General features: G+C 42.1%; 1 protein-coding gene across 1 annotated transcript in view; it reads left to right on the top strand.

Annotated features, from left to right (window-relative positions):
• LOC126408610 (neural-cadherin-like) overlaps window positions 1–22,898 on the top strand; it is a 101,148-nt gene that overhangs the window by 43,957 nt on the left and 34,293 nt on the right. Inside the window, exons 5-15 of the mRNA XM_050074273.1 lie at window positions 392–503; window positions 3,308–3,557; window positions 6,325–6,467; window positions 8,000–8,172; window positions 11,085–11,253; window positions 11,817–11,987; window positions 12,423–12,595; window positions 15,951–16,118; window positions 18,763–19,012; window positions 19,945–20,072; window positions 20,455–20,641. Of these exons, the coding sequence (XP_049930230.1) occupies window positions 392–503; window positions 3,308–3,557; window positions 6,325–6,467; window positions 8,000–8,172; window positions 11,085–11,253; window positions 11,817–11,987; window positions 12,423–12,595; window positions 15,951–16,118; window positions 18,763–19,012; window positions 19,945–20,072; window positions 20,455–20,641 (1,924 nt within the window). The remainder of the gene's footprint in view (window positions 1–391; window positions 504–3,307; window positions 3,558–6,324; window positions 6,468–7,999; window positions 8,173–11,084; window positions 11,254–11,816; window positions 11,988–12,422; window positions 12,596–15,950; window positions 16,119–18,762; window positions 19,013–19,944; window positions 20,073–20,454; window positions 20,642–22,898) is intronic.

The following is a 22,898-nucleotide window of genomic DNA, read 5'->3' as shown; positions in this document are numbered from 1 at the left end:
ATAACCCGGGGGGGGGGGGGGGGGGGGGGGGGGGGGGGGGGGGGGGGGGGGGGGGGGGATGAGGGGGCGGCTAAGGGCCTTTGTCGAAAAAACACACACATGCTCAGAACATTTCTATTTTTGACTCGGGAAAATCATGAAGTGGAAGATAAAGGATGTGTTGAACTGGCAACTTGAGAAACTATAAAATGCAATTTAGATTAAGTTTTGGGGTCAGCTTCCTGTACAGACAATTTCCAACGCTTGTCTCCTGGATGTGTGGGTTATTAAAGAGAGACTAATTTTGTATTCTTCTACTCTGATTCTGTCTGTTTTCTCTCCTCTCCTGTCCCCCTCTTCTGCTCTCCTCTCCACTCTTCTCCTCTTATCCCATCACACTGGCACTAATCAGGTTCAGGTGTTGATAACGGATGAGAATGATTGTGTCCCAGAGTTCCTCCAATCCATCTACAGTGTGGATGGAGTCCCTGAGACTGTAACCACGGCAACGTCCCTGCTGCAGGGTGAGACTACTCTGACCCCATATTTCACATCCATCTGTTTCTTTTGGAAGTGGAGAGAGAAACTATACGAAAAGTAACTTTTTTTTCTCCTCACCAAAACAACAGATGTATTCTGGGTAAAAGCCAGAGCCACGATTCAGACCTCAAGTCACTGTTTCGACTTACTGACCCATAATGCTTTCATTTTTGCATACTGAAAGAAACTAATAAATGTTTCAGATCTGTGATCATAATCTCAATTACAGTGAACTAAAGTAGCTGCTACAAAAGACAGCATACATTTGTTTTGATTTATTATGTGCTGCATGAATGATGGCATGTCAATTTATCTGTTACTGCATGAGGCTACCTTATAATTATTAATTATGAGGCTGAAGGCATATGTACTGCCATCGCCACTGCTTAACATGAGTGGCAATGTTTGTAAAAAATATGCACCATGAAGAAACGTATTGTGGCGAGGGAGGTGTAGAAATTCACTGTGCTTGTTTCATAACTACGTGGGTAGTATGTGTTAATAAGCTGTGGCTGGCCAGCGCCCAGATAGATGCAAAGTGCATGATCTGGCGTACTTTCACTGGTTCTACAGCTGTTGTTCTAACTACAGATTGTTCGTCGGCGTTTTTGCATGCCCACCACCACCGACACAGAGAGTATAGAAGCGGATCAAGAGAGCGAGCCGCCTCCTTTGGTCTGCGTTTGAGAGAGGGGCGGGTCTCTCTGTCTCAGCCTCAGACCAAAGTTTGATTGAATGGTACAACTTGGCAGTGCTGATCAAATATAAACCAAGATTCTGTTATTGTATTGCCTGTTTCTGGCCTAAAATGTTTTTTTTGAAACATATTTTAGTGCACTGTTTGGCTGTAATCGTGAGAGTTTGTGAACAGGATGTGGGTGGCATACTATTTGTTGTAAAACAGATCGAAAAACAGTAGAACTAAGCAGTGCAATTAAATATGATCCAAGATTCTGTTACTGTGTTACCTATTTCTCATCTAAAATGTTTTCAGATATATATTTTAGCTTATTGTTTAGCAGTAATTCAAGATTGTTATGTTGTTTCCTGTGGTAAAGCTTGCATCATGTTTATTGGTCTGGTGTGGCGCAGTGCCATAGTTGTTGGTTTTCTACCTTTTGAGCAACAGCGAATGCCCGAGCGCCTTTGCTCTGTTTTCTCTGGACATGTAGCACCAGTTTCAGAGGTATTTGCATCTCTCTACTGCTTAGACAGCCCAGTTTTTAAAAGAGCATCTTCCCAGCAATGACTTGCTTCCTTAAATGGAAAAGTATCTCAACAGGATTTGAGAATTTTCCACAGTCTCTTATACTTTACTCACAAATTAACTGGGGCTTAAGGCGAAAAACACTCTAGGTCCAGAAAAAGTACAAAAATAAATGGCCCATTATTCAGGAGTATTCTTTGTACGCTTTACACCTTGTTGACTGTCAAACCTCTCTGCACCTGTGGGACTTCAGTCCCCCATGGACTACCATAGGTGATTTGTGAGAATCTCTAGCTGGGCGATTGTTTTTAGTGGATTCTGGGTGAGAAAAATGGAACTAATTTAATCTGAAAACATTCGAATACACAGCCCGGAGCGGTAGAAATTGTTGGCACTGCAGAGCCAGCGGAAAGAGAAAATGGCACCCAATACAAACCAATGCATCAACAAAAAATAAAACAACCAGTACGGTAGGAAGAGCTCAGCAGAGGAGAGATCAAAGGTAGAGAGTGTGAAGACAGGGAGTCTTGTGAAAGAGCTACCGATGGGAAAGTTAGATCATTATGCTACAAATAGACTGTGGCAGACAGCATGAAAATGTTTGACTTTATATTCCAATAAAACTGCCCCTGACAGAAGCCCAGAATGCTCCAACAGCTCAGAAAAAAACTGAGAAAAAAAAGAGAGAAAACGAGTTAATTTCTTAATCTGCTGGACTGCACCGCTAACTAATGAAATGTCAAAAGTTTGAGGCACCAAGGGAGTGAAATTACCCCATCAGCTTGAATTCTACTGGGTAAAGGCACAGATGAATACTTTGCAATGAGGCTATCACTTCAACTTTACCCACTGAGGTTGATGGTGAAGAAGATATAATCTTGAGTTAAAAGCACTAGTGACAGTGAAGTTTAAGGGGAATTTACTACTTCAATTGTTTAACATTTAATGAGTCAGTCAGTCACATTATACACGCTATACAAAGAGTGTATAGTAAATTGCCGGTCTTGAATGAAGATAGTAGGAGAATAAAACATTGAGATGCAGACTGCTAGTGCTGACGCTCGACACAGAGGAAATAAACACATCAAAAGAATATGCGATATGCAAGTGTTATGAGCTAGAGGCGCTGTGTATGAAACAGTGAGTTTAAGTGAAATTCACCAAACAGCAAACTTAGACTTAAATTAGCTCCACAACCAAGGGTGCCAATATTTGTGACTGTAGTCTCATCACACATTAGAAACAAATCTATAGTTCTTTTTCTGTGTAATTACCTCTGAATAAATTCATTTCCAAATGCTCTCTGCAGAAAATACAGCTAGTTCATTTTATTAGGTCTTTTTGCCATCTTATACGCTCATTTTTGCAAATGATGGTAATCATTCTACAGGGGAACAGTGCAGTTTGTGTGCCAGTAATTGTTGCTGTCGGAGCTCATGATCTATTACATGTTTAGCTAGGCCATAAAGAGATAATGATCTACACAGATGTCAACATATCCATCAGCCGATGCCATGTCATCAGCTCATTTCGATTAACTGTAAATTGATGGCCCTTGTGTGATGTCTTCCCTTCCGCCAGTGCTGGCCACGGACTGTGACTCGGGGTTAAACGCTGAGCTCACCTATTACACCCTGAGTCCGGACTTCAGCATTTCTCCCCATGGGACCGTTTTCCCTGCGGGCCGGCTGGACTACGAGAGGCCTAACCATCTGTATGAATTTGTGGTGATGGCGACGGACAGCGGGGAGGAGCCTCACTCTGGCACTGCCACGGTCCGTGTGAGGATGGCAAACATCAACGACGAGGCCCCTGAATTCTCCCAGCCTGTGTGAGAAGCTTTAATTTACCTATACTTGCAAATTACCCGTTCAGTCTTTCCATAAACCACCTCCATCATTTGTGCTGTTAATTTTGCCGTAGTTATTTGCTGTTTTTTCTGTATTTCACACCAAGCAACAATAAAACCAAGACTGAGATGTGAACTTTAAGAAAAAGCAGATATTGATGTAGTTATCAATAATAATTCCTCCTTATAGAGGACCCACAGTGTAGCATCTGGAAGACTATATATCGGAATAAAATAGTGCAAGGCCAGAACACAGAGGTGCGATGAGTGGATCAATAAGCTATTATAAAAAGTATGCAGTGTGTGTGTAAGTGTTGCCTCACATAACACAATAATAAGTTTATTTGCAGAAGTAGATTTTCATACACGAAAAGCAACATGAACAAGGTCCACTTGTTATGCCGTATGCTTTGTTACTGTAGCCAAAATTATTAAAGCAAAACTTTGAGTTTTACCCGTGGCCGGAGTTCAGCTGCAAAGATCAAAGTTTGTCACCAAGATGATAAGTTTAAATAATGTCCCCGCTGCTGGCACTGTTTTATCTCTGATCCACCAGCTGATCACATTTCATTACATCAAAGCTTTCGCTCTTCTAGCAGACAAGGTAGATGCGTCACAGATATATAAGGTTGTTACATTACACATCACAGGCCCGCCTTCCTTCAGGCTATTCATCGCAGTAATATTTGATGCTGCGAGTCATGCCATGAATAGTGGCCAATGTGCATCAACAGCGCTGTAGTAAAACCACCACCGGTAATGCAAACTCAATATATTTTATTTGTTGTGTTAATGACAGCCATCTGGCATCACAACAATCTGTTACTCACTTTTCACACATTAACTACAAACACAGTGTGACATTGTTACTTTCATACCATGTTTTGGAGGTTTGCTAAAAATGTCTGTTGTTCAGCATTCTAGTAAACTGAGCGTTTGCTGGGGTTTATTTTTGGCCTTCTCCAAACGTATGCAGTAAACTGACATTCGGATGCAATCCAGTGTGTCTTCGACCGCCTTTTTGGCAACGGCATGTGAGTGGGTGGGCAGCAACTGTCACTGTGGCTCCGCTGCATTTATTCCTCTAAACGAGTAAGCCGCTTGTCCTGTCAGTCATGTTTCAATGACCTTCACAGAAGACTGTTGCGTACCTCTGTTACTCGCTCTTGTTGCATTGTCAGGTGTCAGTCTCGGTGGGTGGCTAGACACACAGCCAAACAGGCGGGCGGAGAGGTGGAGATGTAGGCAGACAAACATGAAACTGAGGAGAAAAACACACTGAAACATGGTTGCAGGGCAAGCGAGAAGAGAATACCAAAACATGCACTGCGAGCAGACAGCCAGTCAGATATGCAGATAAACAGAGAAGCCTGTCGGCAGTCAGACAAATGCTCTCGCCAGACCAGCAGACAGATAGTTAGAAATTCAGGCATATTGCCAGGTAGGGTGTGTTTGGACGGTCCGCCGTACTGTGGCTTACCGAGATGTAGATAAGCGCTGTGAGGGCAGAGGAGGACAGAGTGGACCGAAAAAAGCATCAAGACAGGCATGTTGATGCGGACTGATGGATACCATGGTGGTTCTGAAATGAATTTTTGAGTCAGACTAATTGACATACTCCGACATGTGAGCGGACAGGCTAATGTTTCCTGGTATGACCTCGCAGTTGTCATCTGAATGAGTTGTAGAGAGGCTGAAAGTGACGGGCGGACGGGCAGCAGAGAGCCTACCAAAATGCAAATAGCCTGACATGCAGGCCAGCAGACGGACGGGCAGGCTTCCGCTGTCTGAGCACAACTTCACAGTTCAGTGAGATGAAGGGAGATGCTTCAGGAAGAAAAGCTGAGGGAGTGTATACGTCTCATCCCACAGAGCTGCGGAGAGGTGGCCTCTGAGCCGGGTGACAGATTACAGGTCACTCATGTTGCCACGGAGACTGCCGCAGCTGGCGGAGATGAATCACCCATCAGCGTTCTTCTGTAAACCATCAATCACCTCTGACTTCTCACTACAGACACCGACACCCCCCCGTACAGACACACATACTTACACACATACATTAGACGAGGATATAACACAAAATCTCACAGGGGATGAGTAGTGCTGACGAATCAACTCAAACTCTGAGAGAACACCGCCCCCTCTTATATCCTGCTCCTCTCTCTGTCTGTCAGCCTTCCTCTTCCCTCCCGCTCCCCGCTCTTCTTTCTCAATCCCACATATCACTTTACCTGTCATTTCAGTGCCAGCCGTCATTTTTGTCACCTGCTCCCGTCTCTCCCCTCTCTAGCCTTTGCCCTGTTTTCCATTTCTCTTCATCTCTGCGTCCTCCAAGTCACGCAGTTCATCTCCACCCCATCGCGCTTTGTACCACAGTGGTATATCAGTCTCCTGTGTCTCGCTGGGCATCTCGCTGCCCAGCGCCACAGAGCAAGCAAATCACTGTTGACATTTTAAAAGGCACTGGATCAAATGGCCCACAGTGGGCTGGGTATGTGGAAGCACCATTTGTTCAATGACTTCACCATCCCAGTAGACATTATCATTTGTCTCTAGTCTGGCCAGCTAAGAGGACAGGTTAAATCATAGTGACAAGCAAAAGCCACAACCATAAGTCTAATCAGGCTGCTGATGCTTCGGACTGTGTAAATGATTTGTATCTCCTGTCCGTGTGTGTTGCTATCATTGACTTGTGACTTCCATGTGTGCACTCTCACTGTCTTGCACTTATAAAACTTTCACTCTGCAGATATCGAACGTTTGTATCTGAGGACGCGGGCCCAAACACCCTCGTCGCCACAGTTCTGGCCAAAGACCCAGATGGGGACGGTATAATCTACTCCATAACGGCAGGAAATGAGGAAGGAAACTTCGTCATCGACAGCCAGAAAGGTGATACTTCTTAATCTTCCGACCAGGCTTCACATTTGCAGCTCTCACAGTAATTGACAGGCTTTCCGTCAAATCACACATTTGGTTTCCTCTAATTCATTAATGTCACCGTAGTGTGAAAATGAACACCCTCCACTTTCAAAGTCAGTGTGGGAAAGATATTGGAAGTTGATATTAAAAGCTGTAATTTCAATAACAGTGCCAGTCTTTCCATTATTGGGGACATCAATATAAACGATGACATTATTTGGGAAATTTCCACACCTGGTTTTTCTTTTTGCGGGGTACAGAGAGGAATGTTCCCTGTGTTTCCGAGCGTTCTAGCATTGGTGGCTGCACAGTTTATCTTTTTTATTTACCCTTTGATCCGAAACCACTGGCAATCACTGTGACATTTGTCACCCAACCCTTTCAATTCAATTTCACAACAACTGCTCTATCATAGCTCACAATCTTCAGGCTGCGCTCTGTCAGCTCCTCTTTCTTTTGTGTCATCTTTTTATATTCCTCTCTACCCTTTCTGTGTATCCTCAGAGCAAGAAAATGCTAAGGCTGATATCCTTTGGGTGCAGGAAAAGCCACTATGCGGCTTCCAACTCACTGTATATAGGAAGAGTGCTGGCTCATTGCATAGCTGCTAGAGCTCATGTCGCATTTGTAAACAAGGTTGACATTTAAGCCAGCAGAATTACCGTGTACATCCCACACTTCACTTATTTTAATGTAGTGGTGCAGTGCTGTCAACGTCACGCATTGTCATTAGGAGCTAGTACCCTTCTCTGCTCTGTGGGCAGCCAGGATCACAGGCAAATTGGAAGAGAGGCAAGCCAGGCACTCGCATCTGTGTGTATCAGCATGCTGGGTTTTCTTTAATCAAGAGCATTGATAGAGATGAAAAGAAACACAACAAGAGAATAAAAACCTCCCGATGCTCTCACTTCAATGAGTTCCCCCCACATCACAGGCTGCTTGTTCGTCCTGCAACCTCTTATGTTTTTTGTTACTGTTGACGAGAAAGATGTTGACTCAGATGCTGCATCCTTTTATCCCACCTTTTATCTTGACTGTTACATGAAAGCAGACACAGGGGGGAGAGGGGAACAGCTAATAGGCATATGCTGAGCCTGGTTAACTTCTAACCTGAGTCACTTACTACTTTATGTTTTCACTCAAGTGCGCGAGCTGGATGGGCATCTTTAGGGGAGAGCATGCAATTATTAGATTAGAAATGTGACAAAATCACCACTGTGAAATTGGTTTTTGGATTTAGTCTGCATATCAGATATTTTTTACCTTTCTGTGGACTTCTGAGGTGAATTTCCACCCCTCACTATCTCACCACCGGCTTTCAAGAACAACAACATGCAGTCTGCGTCCTCGACTGTGTTTTTTATTGATAGCACATCCCTCACCATGCAAGGCCACAGTGGCAATAACATCCTGCTTAATGACTAATGGAATGGTCGTACTTAATGTGTTAGGAGGGACCATGTTTTATAATGTGTAATTTAATGGGCCTGTGGTCTTTGTAGGGTTGATTCGTCTACGCTCCACTCCCCTGCCCAAGCTTCAAGGCCTGGAGTACATCCTGAATGTAACGGCCACAGATGACAATGCGTCAGGCGGGCCACACCCTCTCTTCTCCACCGCAAGAGTCGTTGTGGGAGTTGATGATGTCAACAACAACAAACCTGTATTTGAGGAGGTGAGGAACTTTTTGTTAAAGGGAAGTTCTGCTACTTTTCAACCTTGGTCATACTTTGTAATAAATCATAACTCAGGTGGTGAGTGCAAAGTTAGCATTAGCTATTAGTTGTAATGGCCACAATTTTGAGTATGGGGCAAAAGTTAAAAAAAATAAAGAACAGCATTTCCCTTTAATTAATTTTTAGTTGGTTTAATAGGTAACTCGTGTGTTTTTCAACCTGGTCTAATATTGAGTGAGACTGCTGCAGCTGGCAGCCGCAGAACAGGCCGCAGTGTAACAATTAGGGGCATATGGCACAGTCAATTTGCATCCACTACTTTGTTGTGCCACTGACAGGCTCAGATTGTGATTATGAGTGTCTGACAACATTCCTACATAGGTCAACATTTTTACTAAAGAGTACGATCAACCAAACCCACCAGACTCCATTTAAAGAAAAAAAAAATTGTAACATTGTAAAACACACTTCAGTTAAAGTTGACAAAAACAAAACAAAAGTCACAAACGCTGTCTTGGATTATCTCTCCACTGTTCCAATTATCACCTGCTTTGGTTTGGTTGAATTCGGCCCCAATCACACAGAGAGTATTTTACAGGGTGCAAAATGCAAGGTGCGCCCCACTGCCTTTTGTTCTTTAATTGAATGCCACTAGCTGTGCCTTTTTATTGTTGTCAGGCAACCAGGGACTTACCTCCTTATTCTAACCACCTTATATAATCAGTCTAGCCTATCGTCTAGCCTATCGCAAATAGTTTGTTGGGCACAGGGAAATGGAGATCTGTGTGGGTACGAGACCCTAAGAAAGAGGGGGGATCAGTACCACAAGTTGGTCCAGGAGCTTCACCCTGCTGTCTATCGTTGGTATCTGAGTATCCAGCAACTGCTACCACCTGTTTCTCCTCCATTGTTTACCAACTGTAAACTTGTTGTCGTGACCATCACAAAAGGCCCACCCCTTGCCGTTTTCCACTCTGAGTTGAAGTTTGCTTTACTCATGGAGTTCTGAGTGCTCCAGCAAAAACACAGAGCGCAGAAACGTGAGCTGTGTCGCAACGCAAAAAACGTGAGCAAAAAGCTTCATTCTCATAAAATCAATTACAGAAAGGCACCTCCAGCTGTTAAAATGCTTTCTGTGTGATCAGGGCCATAAACCCTTAAGTCAGCCAGTCAGATGTAAAAATATGTTGACTCTATACATGCTAAAATTTATGTTTGTTTAAACAGAGTCTTGTGGCTCTGGCGATAGACTGTTTCTGATTAAACAAAAAGGAACTAACTCGTTCATCAAAAGGTCTGTCATCGTAGGGATCCTTTTCATAATGTTATCAGACACATAAAACACTAATCAGTGCATTTCGGTGGTAAAAACAAGCACCTTTAATAGACCTAACTTGACAGTGCCAATTGCCCCCAGTAGTTAAATTGCAGCCTGTTTAGCTGCTTCCGGCTGCAGGCCTCCGGCTAAATACTGGACCCATTTCAAAATTGTTTTTCAAGTTTGTCACTTAGACACAAAGATGCAGGAAAATGGGGTCCAGGTTAAAAAAACAAACAAAAAAAACCCAGAGGTTACCCTTTAAGGGAACAGTTTGACATTTTTGGGAGTACGCTTATTTGCCCTCTTGCAGAGTGTTAGATGATAGATTGATACCACGTGCCTGTGCAGTATGAAAGTATTGCCAGCAGCTTAGCTTAGCATAACAGCTGGAAACAGGGGACATATTTTCCTTGGCTTTGTCTAAGGTGACAAAATAAGCATATTTTTTTCAAAATATCGAACGATTCCTTTAAAGCATTGTTCTTGTTGTTGTCGCTGTCAACCCGAACCCTTCTTAATAACTGACAGTCTGGGTTATTTTGCCTCAATTCAAAGGACATGCCTACACAATATTGTTACATTCCTCTCTCATCTGCCTGTCTGTCGCATCCTCTCAGTGCACTTCAGCTATTCCTCTGTCTATCACTCCTTCCTCCCTCTCCTCATCCCACTCTCCAGCTTTTATTTTTTGCCTTGGCGTTCTCATTTCCCTGGCCTCCGTCTCTCTCCGCTCTGTTTTCCCAGGAGTTCTGATTAGCCTGCACACCCACTCTATCTTTAGGCGCTCCATTGGGATTTCAATTAATTTATGAAAAAAAGTGCAATATCATCACAATATACTATACCTGTTTAATTAACTTCCGCCTTAATTAGGAATGACTTGAACTTCGGCAGAAGACATACTCATGCAGAGCTGGAGCTCCTGAGGTCTTTCGGGTGGGCTGGAAGTCTTGGCAACTTGATGTGTTTAAATATCAAGTTACGCCTCAGAACCATCTGGGCTAGAATGACCTTATGTTTGATATTATGTGATTTTTATGAACAGCTACCTACAGGCCATACTGTCTGTGCCATCATATCCCATGAACCACTGTATTTTTCTTCCTGCGTATCGCTGGCTCACATCCTTTGATCCATCTCCCTCCTTCTGTTTCACTCGCGCTCCTCCTTGCCTATTGTTTTTCTTCTTTCATGGTCATTCTGCAGAGAGAATATAGTGAGCATTTATATGTGATTACAAAAAGGAAAGACTCCAGAGAACAGCTCTTTATCTGGGGCATATGTTCATCAGGGGGAATGAGCTAAATTCCTGGTTTAGACAATGGCGTTCACTGCTGGCTCTTCAAAAGAAATCAGCTCAATTGTTTTTATTCGATAGATGTTGGCTCCTATATCTGTAACTTCTATATTGTTTTTTTCATGCCCAGCACCTCGCTATGTGTGCCTAGTGACCTTCTACTTAATGACTTTATTGGCTTTGATCTCTGTATTCTCATTAGTGTAACATATTCGGACTATCTATTCTTACATATGAGAATTGTTTCTTGTATTTGTGTGTCTCTTCTCCTCCCCCCCCCCTCTCTATCTCAGTGCCAGCGATATCGTGAGCAAGCTTCAGTGCTGGAGAACCAGCCAACGGGGACTTTTGTGTTGCAAGTGCATGCAGTGGATGCAGATGAGGGAGCAAATGGAAAAGTCAAATATGGCTTAATGCACAGAGACAGCGCCATGCCCGCCTTCAGAATTCATCCAGACACAGGTAGAGTGGTCACGGATTGTCTCGGCTAAAAAACGTCTCAATTAGACATTGAGCACAGAGTTTACTGTAGACAGACAGTGCTGCATTTTAATGCTAATTGACAGCTCTAATTCAACACTGAAGTTGAACTCTGATCTAAGAGGAGAGGAGATGTCCGCATAATTCAAGCTGTTTTTCTCAAGAATGAATCAATGCCAAAACCTGCCCATCGATCATCATCTCATTTGATGTGGTCAAGCTCTGTGTGACTCATCAGCGTGTAAAATGGTTACATAATAAAGGGAGAGCTGTTCTGGAGTCCCGACACGTGGAGGCAACATATTATTCTGTCAGTTATTTTCTTTAAGGCTTCTGCTCTATTTTCTTCATCTCAGGGTTTAATAACAAAGTCACTGCACTTGAAAGGGAAGCCTGACTTACTCAGGAAAAATATGTAATTGTTTACTTGTTTTCCTGATTTATGGGTGGATGGATGGATGGATGGATGGATGGATGGATAAATATATGTATTCATGTGTGTGTGTGTCTTTGGTGGGGGTCGGGTCTTTGTTCTGTATTCACAGGAGTGATTGTGACAGCCAGACGCTTCGACAGGGAGCGACAGAGAGAGTATTCAATTACAGTAACGGCCACTGATTGGGCGGAGGAGCCGCTCATTGGCATCTGTCAGCTCACTGTCCAAATACTGGACCAGAATGATAATAGCCCCAAGTTTGAGAATTTGCGCTATGAGTGTAAGTAATAAAAAAAATTATACATGCTGGTACAAGTGTAACACAGAATTAGTGTTGTTAAAGCAGGAGCATAACTAAAACCTTATGCTGAGTGGTACGGGGTTTATATGCTCCTCTTCTACCTTAATTTAGTAATTTGATTTAATTGAGGATGTGTTTAAGAGTGTGGATGCAGTAAATATGCAGCCTCCATGTTTTGTTTTGGGGAAAAAATGAAATACCATTCATTCCCCTGCTTAATGAACTGCATTTCTGTGTAAAAATTGGAAACAAACATAAATACCTTGGTAATAACCTAAATCAGTTTTGCATAATAAGCAATGTCCATCACGACCATAATGCTTGACCTTTACTACCCTTTATCATCAGGCCTCATACATTTCTACTCTCTGACCAGCAAACTGAGTGCACATACATTATTTCTATCCCCTGTAGACTTTCTGAGAGAAGACACTTTAGTCGGTACCAGTTTTCTTCGCGTGGCAGCTCACGATGACGACTTTGGAACTAATGCAGCTATCACTTACTCCATGTCCCTGGAGCAGCCTGAGTATCTGCGGGTCAACCCTGTCACCGGATGGGTCTACGTTAACCAGCCCATATCGCAGGTCAGTCAGCAATTATGAGCGGCCTCCTCTCTGAGCCGGCACACACACACACACACAAACACTCAGAGTGTGCATCACATGGCGACCGTGGGTCTGTGTCAACAAAGTTAATGAAGAAGCCACCTCTGAGTGCCTCTGTCTGCTACTCCCAATCTGGGGTATGTGTACTCCCAGAGGTGCCGCTGCATGTGGAAAGACCAAGGAGAAAAGAGATAGACAAATTAAAAATAGATTTTAACAGCCTGGGATTCCTGTGGTTATGTTTGACAACTACAGCTCTGTCTATCGCACTGTTACTAAACACTATCCCTAAAATAAGCATAAAAATCACCTCACCCGCTGTACCTGTCAAAGAAAAAGACGTGTTTTTTAAGTGTATGGCACAGGTTTTTTAGAAGCTAGTTATTAAAAACCAAGACTCTTTGTGTACTTTAAACACTGTGCCTTTGATTTAAGAGATTTAAGGCTTTTTAATTTCACTTTATCATCTGAGGTGTTGATAAGGAGACTGACAGCATGCAGCAGCTTTAGACGAATCATGTATTTTGAAGCTGTTAACTGAGGCTGGGAGATTATGCATGTGGTTTAACTTAAAAAGCACAATTACCTCCACAGTTCTTTTTAACAGGTGAATTATTTTTCATCATATAAATGATGTTTTCAACATGAAAACTAGTTATAAAGAGTAGCAAGTTCTCCTTGGTTGTTTGTCAACTAATTGATGTACTGAAAGTGTTTTACTGTGTCAGTGTCAGCGATGTAACACATTTCTTTACATTTTTGATTGGTGTCTTATAGACGTTCATGTTTCCTGCAGCCTATCAGCACTCTTCTCCTTGTTTTCCTCTTTCACTTATTCAAATGCGAGAGTTGTTCTTTGGCTCAAACTTGCTAAAGCACTATAGAGCCGTTTATTATTTAACACGCTTTTTAGCGTAGTGGTGTTAGAAGTCTCTGGAAATTTTGCCGCTGACTTCATGCAAAATTGAAAGTGTTAAGCCAAAAAACCTTGCTAAACAAAGCTGCTGCATATTTAAAAGTGGTTTCAGAGGCTATTTGAATCATCTCGCAATCTTTTTTTTCCCACTGTAACTAAGATTGTAAAAGCACTTCATTAAATGTTAAATGTCTTAGCTGGCTCGAGACGTCGTTCTATTTTGATTTTGTCATCACAGCTTCTGATAGCAGCAAATTAGTATGAAGGCCGAGTTTTCACACCATACTTCACAGGGCAGTGTGCAGCACGTTTCCCTGTTTACTTCAGTGGGATATGAAGGAGAGAGGGCATTGAACAACTGTGGTTTTTATTACGTCCTTAGATGGTGCAGCAAGAGCCAGCCTCTACATGCTGTACAGTACAGCTCTGCAGAGAATTAAGTGGAGAAGATGGAAAAGGTTGCTGTGACCGTATCCGCGATATTTTATGGCTATTTTCTGGTTCAGATCTGACACTATTACTGCAAATTGAATTTTAAACCTTGGTTGGATGTTACCACAAAGTCAGTCAGTCATTTATTGTAAAAGCAGCAGCTGCTGGGTCCACATTGGACATCACAGATTACGATCTTTTTTTCTGTGGTATCAAGCTTTGGAAAAGAGCTGCACTTGTTCACAAATACTAATTGGATTGTCCCAGGAATAGAAAATGTAATTCTGAATGGTAAGTGAGATTTCTTTTTGTCTGCAGCACAATAATAGAGTCGCTAGGCCACGATTTGCATTGATAGAATAATGCAGCTGATGGCTTAAACGTTACATCTTAACAATTGAATTCTTATTTGAGCAGTTTTTCATTAACAAAGTGGTATAACTATGACTTGCATTATCTCTTACTGTGAGTGGTGAGAATGAATTTCCCTCATGTGGGCAAAAAGAGGCCCTTTAGAGGATTTTTAGTTTTTTTTCTTCACTCTGGTGTGGGTGTAATGTTGATGTAACCCATTGTCTAATTTAGATAAACAGAATAAAATACCCCAATGACCTCGTAAGGAAATTTTCAGCTGTCCCTGCAGTGTCCACTTTGATGAAATACACTTCCTCAGTCAAATTCACCCCCTTATTTCCTAGTGGTTCAATTATAGCACAATTACAAAAGTAGAGGAGCTTGTGTGCAGCCTGAATTATAGCTTAATACATCTTTTGTAAGCCTCACACTGCTGCCTCTGTTGTTCTCGGCCTAATTAAATGATTTCCTCAATGGAGTTCATGCAACAAGTTTAGGTACAGACAGTAGCCTGAAGTTATTACTGCCCATCAGCTGATCATGAGCTGATCGCTCTGAGCATCAGTGATACACCTATTCACATAACAGAGAGGTCCATTTACCCAGCCAGCTCTGCATCTTTCGTGGTTATTGTTGCTATCTGCTGTCACTGTCCAGTTTCCATTGGCCCACTGCCGCAGAGCAAACTGAAGACACAGCCGCGTTATTGAGATTATTGCAAGATTTTATTACTTTAATTCACAATACATCAGGTTTTTAAAGGAGCTCAATACAATATACAGGGTATTAATATAGCAGCAAACAGCTATTTGCTGTGTAAAGATAAAGTGGAGTAATGGCGTCCTGAGCAGTGAATGACTTCACGCTCCCTCTGTGTGTGTTGTATCAAGCTTCTCTGTTTGTTGTAGTGGTAGATGGTATGGTTGTGCATGCATATTAGTGCATGGGAGTCCCTGTGTGTGTATCCCACTGGCTTGCTTGCACTGCGCTTCAAAGGCGGTTACTGCTGATATAGGGACGGCGTCATCTGGGAGGCATAGTGCTCACCCTCTGGTACCCTCATCCGCCCCAAGTCCCACCCCCGGTTAACCATTACCAACCATTTGTTAGCACTGTTTCCATTGATAGCGCTGTTCAGGCTGTTTCCTCCACGTTGAGAGCAAACAAACAACCTCTGAATCACAGATATGATTTGAATATTATATAGAGCTCTTGTAAATATACTGTAACTTTTACATATCCAGCATCGGTCGCAGGAGATGACTGTGTTTTGGCGGGGTGGGTCAGTTTTCATTAACTGTACTGAAATCAGGAGCACCCTGGTAGCCTGGTTATGGTGCATGCCACATAATTGTGTGATTCCAGCTGTGGCACCTTGGTGGTATATCATACCCCTTTCTCTCCCCATTTCCTGTCTCGCTTTACACCCTATATCCGCCCAATAAAGGGGAAAATTTGCCCAAAAAATAAGCCGGAAAAAAAAAAAAATCATAATGAAAAAGAGCTGGCTGTCATTTCATAGCTAATCACATAGTTGCTCATTTGTCTTCTGTCAGTCAGATATGTGATAAGCAGTTATTCATTTCGACTCTAAATACCATGATGATCATTTTAGTGAATAAACTATTACAGAGGACCTATATCACGCGGGACATCGTAGCGACCGACGGGGGAAACCGGAACACTTCTGTGGAGCTGGCAGTGACCATCACCAACGTGAAGAACCAGCCTCCACAGTGGGAGAAGGAGAGCTACAGCGTCATCATCCCTGAAAACACCGCCAGGGACACACCAATAGTGGTACGTGTACAGTATGTGTAACTTTGATCGGAGGCACACTGTTTATATTAACACATATGTTGTTGAGCTGGATTCTCTTTCTCTTGCCATTTCGAGTTGCTGTAATTGAATCAGCTGAATGTTTGTTTGCTTACTTCCCTGGATAAATTCACAGTCTGAGCGTTACTGAGACACTGTGTTCTCTTTGTGCTCAGAATACACCTTTTGAAAGCTTGTCAGCGCACTGAAAAATCTGTAAACGCGTTTTAGTTTGATGCTGTAGGAGAAAACTGACATTGGATCGTATGTGCTAAGCAAGTTTCATGACTCCAGGCTCATTAAATCGATTCAAACATCTCCTTTGATGTGAGAAATATATAGCTGTCAATCTGGAGCCCACAAAAATCCCTCTTTTTCCCAAGCTCTTGACAGGGAGATTCACTTCGGGATAAGAGGTTATCTCAGGGCTCAGGCAATACGTTTGACTCTCATCCTACTCTGTCTTACTCGGATAGTCAATCATCAAAATAATATTTCTCAATGTTTTTCATAACCTGTGGGTTGTTAGACTACAAACCACAAATGTGGTCTCACATAATTCTAATATAGCCTGTCACATGCGTTAGGCTTTTTGAGCTGCCTCAGAGACAGTCCATGTAAAGTGAATAATCCAACATTTTAGGAAATACACTTATTTGCTCTCTTGTCAGGACTCTCATGTCTTAGCGTTAATTGTGGTGCTTAGCCAGTAAGCTTAGCTCAGCATAAAGTCTGGAAGCAGAGAGAGACAGGGAGCCTGGCTCTGTCCAAATTTATGCCTAAGAGTAGCTCTGGAGCTCACAAGTTGACACATTGGTTTGTTTTGTCACACTGCTTCCCCCTGTGTCCAGTCTGTATGCTAAACCGAGCTCATTACCTCCCAGCCCAAGCTCCATATTTAACGGCACAAACACAAGTGTGGTGCGTCAAACTCTCGGCAAGGAAGTGTATAAGCACATTTCCCAAAATGTAAAACTATTCCTTTATGCCATGAATAATGACTTGTTTTGGTGTGCTAGCGGAGCAGAGCTGTTGAGTATTAAATATGGAACTGTAGCCAAGACATGATTGGCATGGCTAGCATACAGACTGTAAGCAGTGGCAAACAGGTAGTCTGGCTCTGTCCAAACTTTAATGGTATGCCTGCCAGCAGCTCTAGAGCTCAGTTGGTTTGTTTTGTCAAACTGTTTCCCCATGCTTATAGTTTTTATGCTAAGCTAAGCTAATCACCGCCCAGCCCTAGCTCCATACTTAGCGGCCCAAATATGAGCATGGTATCGTCAAACTGTTAGGCAAGAAAGCAAGTAAGGACATTTTCTAAATTGTAAAACTATTACTTCTAAGCCAAAATGATAACCCTGCTTTCGTACATTATAGCAGCTCAAAACAGTTGAGCTTTAAACATGAAGCTAGAGCCAAGAGACGATTAGCATGGCTAGCATCCAGATGGGAAGCAGTGGGAAATGGGGAGCATGGCTTTTTCCAAAAACAACTTGCACTTTTCAAGGTTACTGATTAACACGTTATATTTCAATTGTTTTTTTGCTGTAATGTAACTATTTTTGTCGAAACTGTGAGGTTACCAGGCTACAACTGGAGTCTCCATGGATGCTAGGCAGTATTTTTTGCTACATTTGGACAGAGCTAGCTAGTCTTTATGCTAAGCTAAGCTAATTATCTCATGGCATCTCATGTGGGCTCAATATTCTCATTTCACTCTCTGCAAATCAAATAAGTACTGTATATTTCCCTAAAAATGTTGAGCTAATTCTTTAAAGCAAGAGAGTTGACCGAGATGTGAATAGAGTGCCCCAGAAATGAGTCCTAAAACCTGGAAATGAGTTTGCATTTTAACACTCCCAGTTCCCTCATCTTGAAGTCAATGGGTTTTTTGAATGGGTTTTTGGTTAGATACCTGAAATCAGTGGTCGGTGGTTAACACGAGACTTTCACGTTTTTATCTAGGACATAAAATACATCAGTTGATACCCCGTGTGTGAATCTGAAGCCTTTGTATGTCTTAAAAGAGGTGGTTGCTACAAGTGGCTAAACGAGACTACAGGACGTCATCATGCTGAACACGGCTTTACAGCGTTGTTGTGGTGGCGACGTTGAAGTCATGCAACTGTGATGTAGTTCGTTTATAGCCTAGTGTTAGCATTTTACATCTGGCAATTGCATTTAGGCTTCAAAAATCATAAAATTGGTGTTCATTTGTGAAGATTGAACAAAACATGTAAGTATCACGTGTTTTTTTTTTGTTTTTTTTTGCCACAGAGCTTATTTTTTGCAATAATCCAAAAATCCAATTGGAAAAAGACTTGGCGTCGGTCTACAAAAAAACACATCATCCCTGGAGCACTCTCTATGTGACATAATGCAGGTTGAATCAGTCAGCCACATGGGATTTGACTGGGAGGCAGATTTCTTTTTTTCTGATAGCACCAAGAGCATTTTGACCACTTACTCAAGTCAGTTTTTCTGAGATCCAATCAAAATCAAGATCCAACTTTCCCATTGATTCAAACATCTTCTTTGATGTGAGACATATAAAGCTGTCAATCTGGAGACCACAAAAATCCCTCTTTTTCCCCAAATCATGATCCAACTTTCTCACCCTATTCAGACAATTAAGGCGACTTCTCAGCTGGGGGACCCGAGGGTGACCTATAACCTGGAGGATGGGATGGTCCCAGAAACCAACATGCCAGTTCGTTTCTACCTTTCCCCCAACCGCGAAGATGGCTCCGCGTCTATCCTTGTGTCCGAGCCGCTGGACTACGAGACCACACCTGTCTTCTCTCTCCGGGTTCGAGCGCAGAACGTGGCCGCGGTGCCTCTTGCAGCTTTTACCACGGTTTATGTCAATATTACAGGTGTGATTTGGTTTTTCTCTCAATTAACGTTTTCTTTGTTCCTTGTTCTTGTTTTTGAAATCATCAGACTTTACTGTTCCATTAGCAGGTCTTTGATTAATTAAAATCCTCCAACTGTATTTTTAGATTAACTGACATTTACACATTTCATTCTTTTTATATTTATTTACAGCGTATAATTAGGTATAGCGTGCGATAATTAGCTGCTGGGTAATTTAAGTAATGTCAAATTGTCATATGATGACAGTTTCAGTGGGTTGAAAAGGTAATGATTTCTATATAATAACAAGATATAGTATACATATGCCGTATATAATTACCTAATGTATTTATTATTCATTATTTTTTATCAAAGAGTAAAGTGCTGCTGGGTCTAAGTAGGAGTCATATACCAGTGCTCTTTGGATACTTCAGGTGTACTGTGTTTATTCCATCTTGTGAAGGGCTAATTCATGAGTTAAGTATACTACCAATAAAAATAGAAAATGCAAGTCTCCTTCAAAATCAATCCAAGGCACACTGTAGGGTTTGTGCAAAAATTAAAATGGTAATATAGATTAAAAAGACCACCGCGTATTCATTTGAGACTTTGTTTATTTTGTTTTTGCAATATGTGTCAAACACAAAACTGATTTATTTGTCTTAGGTTTGACAAACACGTAGCCAAAGAATCATGCTCGTCTTTTAGCAGTTAAGTACAAGGTGGAGTTCATCTGCAGGTGAAGAAGTCTAACATCCACAATGCCCAAGTCAGCAGCTCCAATAAACAGTGTTGCACTCATGTTTTTTTCTTCAGAAAATCAAACCTCTAAATCTTTAATGCGTGCAGTTACAAAGGCTACAGCTTTGGATGCCAGAGAATTTATTACCTAATTACTATCCGGAAATTAGCACATTATCAATTTGTGACTAAATCCCTGCTCTCTCCTCAGATGTCAATGACAATGTGCCATTTTTCACCTCCTCCATCTACGAGGCCTCGGTCACAGAGGGAGCCCAGATAGGAACATCAGTTCTCCAAGTGTCTGCCCATGACAAAGACCTGGGTCTAAATGGAGAGGTTTGTATTTATCTATTTGTGTAGTGCAGGTACAAAACAATGAAGACATTTTCAACCACCCACAGACTGTTTTTTTTCCGTGCTTAACCAACCGTGTTATGCTAGAAGGAATACTCTGTAACATCACACCACAGTCCCTTCACTGTGGAAGTTTTTGTTTTCCAGAGTTGTCAAAGTGCTGTAATGACAGTGAGTGACTATGACAGTGTCAGTGGGACATAGTATCGATCTAATTTCGCCTGTAATGAGAAGACAGACTCTGGGAATATGATAGAGACCTCCTGACATTTTCAGCTACAAAGCCTTTAATTTTTGCCATTTCTGCAGCTTATTGCTTGAAAGACTACTGTGCCTTAATTTTCAAATTCCCTGTGCTCCACAGATCACTTACTCTCTGCTGAGTGACAGCAGTGGTGACCACCATCTGTTCCGCATAGACCCGAAACTAGGGATCATCTACACAGAAGCAGTGTTTGACCGTGAGGCGCGCAGCTCCTATTTGCTGGAGGTTCAGTCGGAAGATGGCCAGGAATCGGCGCGACCGGGGAAGAACAAGCAGCCCAACTCAGGTTCAAAATTATCAGGATTTTAATGATGATATCAGACTTTTTCAAGTGAATATATAACTGCTCATGAGTTTATATTTATGCTACCTCTCATTAAAGGAATAGTTTGACATTTTGGGAAATACACTCATTTGAAGAAGACTGACGTCACTGACATATGTGTACAGTTAGCTTAGCTTAGCACAAAACAGGAAACACTGATAAACAGCGAGCCTGGCTCTATTACGGTAAACAAAAAATGCCTACCAGCTCCTCTAAGGCTCACAAATGACCAGTCATGGTTTCGCTGGCTGTCTTTGGGATTGTTGAGTCCTGAAATGCTTAATTTCACAACAGCTTTTCTAAAAGAAATTCCGATGCTTGTTACAATGTTTATAGGTGTTTTTTGCAATTATATTGCTGGAGCAGGTAAAAATTGCAAATTCTCAGATATCTCGGATTTAGAGCCTGTTCTATCAGCAGCATCAGAATCTGTTTCTGATGATGGGGTGTGAGGGCAGCAACAGCTGATTGCCAACGATGACCTGTTGCTGGTGTCTGACACAGCGCTGAAAGATCGCCCCAGTGAGCCGCTCTCCTCTTTCTCTCTTTGCCCGTTAGCACTAGCTAACACAGCAGCAGTGGCTAACATCTCAAAGCAAGCTGTTAAATGGTCGCAAAAAAGTCATACCAACACCAATAATCAGTCTTTAAACATTTTAATAAAGGTAGGGTAGCGTTAACCGTGTGATGCTGACATTTAGCCTTGTCACTGCGGGCATAACTGTCCGAGGCACAGAGCTTGCAATGCTCTCATAAACAGAGAGAGACAGAGAGACAGTGGGACAAGGAGGGGCTGAGCACATCAATACGCTGCGTGCAGCTCTACAGTGAAATTAGATTTGAAAAAAGTTGTCGTTTGCAGTAAAGTTGGGGGGATTGCACGAATTTGCAAGGGCAGAAGTCACAGATATTGGTTGAATGTGCATTATTGGTTGCGATCACAACATCCTAGAGGGACTGATTAACATGTTATATTTTGTCTGTTTACAAAAACCTTTCATTGCGCCCAGCCGCAAAATAATCCGGCACATAACTACCTCTATCTTAGCCTTTGCTATGCCATAATCATAGCTTAGCATTAGCTAGCCTGCAGGCTTTAGCTTCACATTTACCATTCAGACATCAGAGTGGAATGAATATTTTCTCGACAAGAAAGTATATAAGCATATTTTCCAAAATGTCAAATTATTCCAAAGACAATTTTAAGCATTTTAAGTATGCAAAAAATATCTTACTTCAAATTTAGTGTATCCCTATCCTTTTTACTCATACCAGTTGCTGTTTTTTATTTTTGTTACATTCTAAGAGACTGTGAGATTCAGCAGAGGTGACCTCTGGCCTGCTGCAATACCCCATCCCATAAAAAGTAGCATTGTTCTTTTCTCTGCAATTCTACAGGGCAATCCTGAAAACTATGAGGAGTTCGTCCTCTGTGCACTGGGTTTTAAACAGACTGCATTGGCGTGACAATACATTCATTTACACCTTGGGATTGACTTTGAAAAGTGAATATTAATTTGATTTAGTCCACTGCCATGACCAGACATCCTCATGTGAGAACAGCTCAGAGATTTCTCTTTTTTTTTTTTTTTTTTTTGTTACAATCCTTTATTCCCCCTCCCGTTTTTAATTTTCGTTGTTCAATATTTAACCTGTGCAGCCTGTGTTTGTTTACATTGTCCTCTTTGTGACATTTTGGCAGTCATAACACCTCAGCCTGTGTTTAGAGTGACGTATTATGACGTTTTTATACAGGAGTTGGTCCTTTGCAAATGTTTGCAAAGGAGGTATTAGGGGTAAAGGGTGATGTTTTTGGAGCAGTAAAGCCTTCTCTCCAGAGTTGCCAGGGCTGCTTAGCATTTGTAATGAGCCTTAGCTGTGTCTTGGGCTATGAATCTCTCCACATCCAGAAGGGCTCATCTCCTCTGCAAACATTACCTGTCTCGCTGCGTCACCTCTGGGATACACCAAGAGGAGGAGGGAAATGTAAAAACAAGCCGAGAAAATAGAGCCACCCTCCACTGCCATCATCTCTTACTGCAGCAGCTCCAAATTAACATGTCACCCATGTGTTCTGTGAGCAGATAATTTACTCTTTCTAACTAAAGAAATAAACAGCGTAATGAGGAGGGCACCGATAAGACACAAACACTTGTCATCTTATAAATATTTAACCTTCCCAGCAGAGAGGTTCTTTATCTACTCTGCAAAAAAAAAG

This window comes from Epinephelus moara, chromosome 20, assembly GCF_006386435.1.
Source record: "Epinephelus moara isolate mb chromosome 20, YSFRI_EMoa_1.0, whole genome shotgun sequence".
Lineage (NCBI taxonomy): Eukaryota > Metazoa > Chordata > Actinopteri > Perciformes > Serranidae > Epinephelus > Epinephelus moara.
This window is presented reverse-complemented; position numbering and strand designations above follow the sequence as displayed.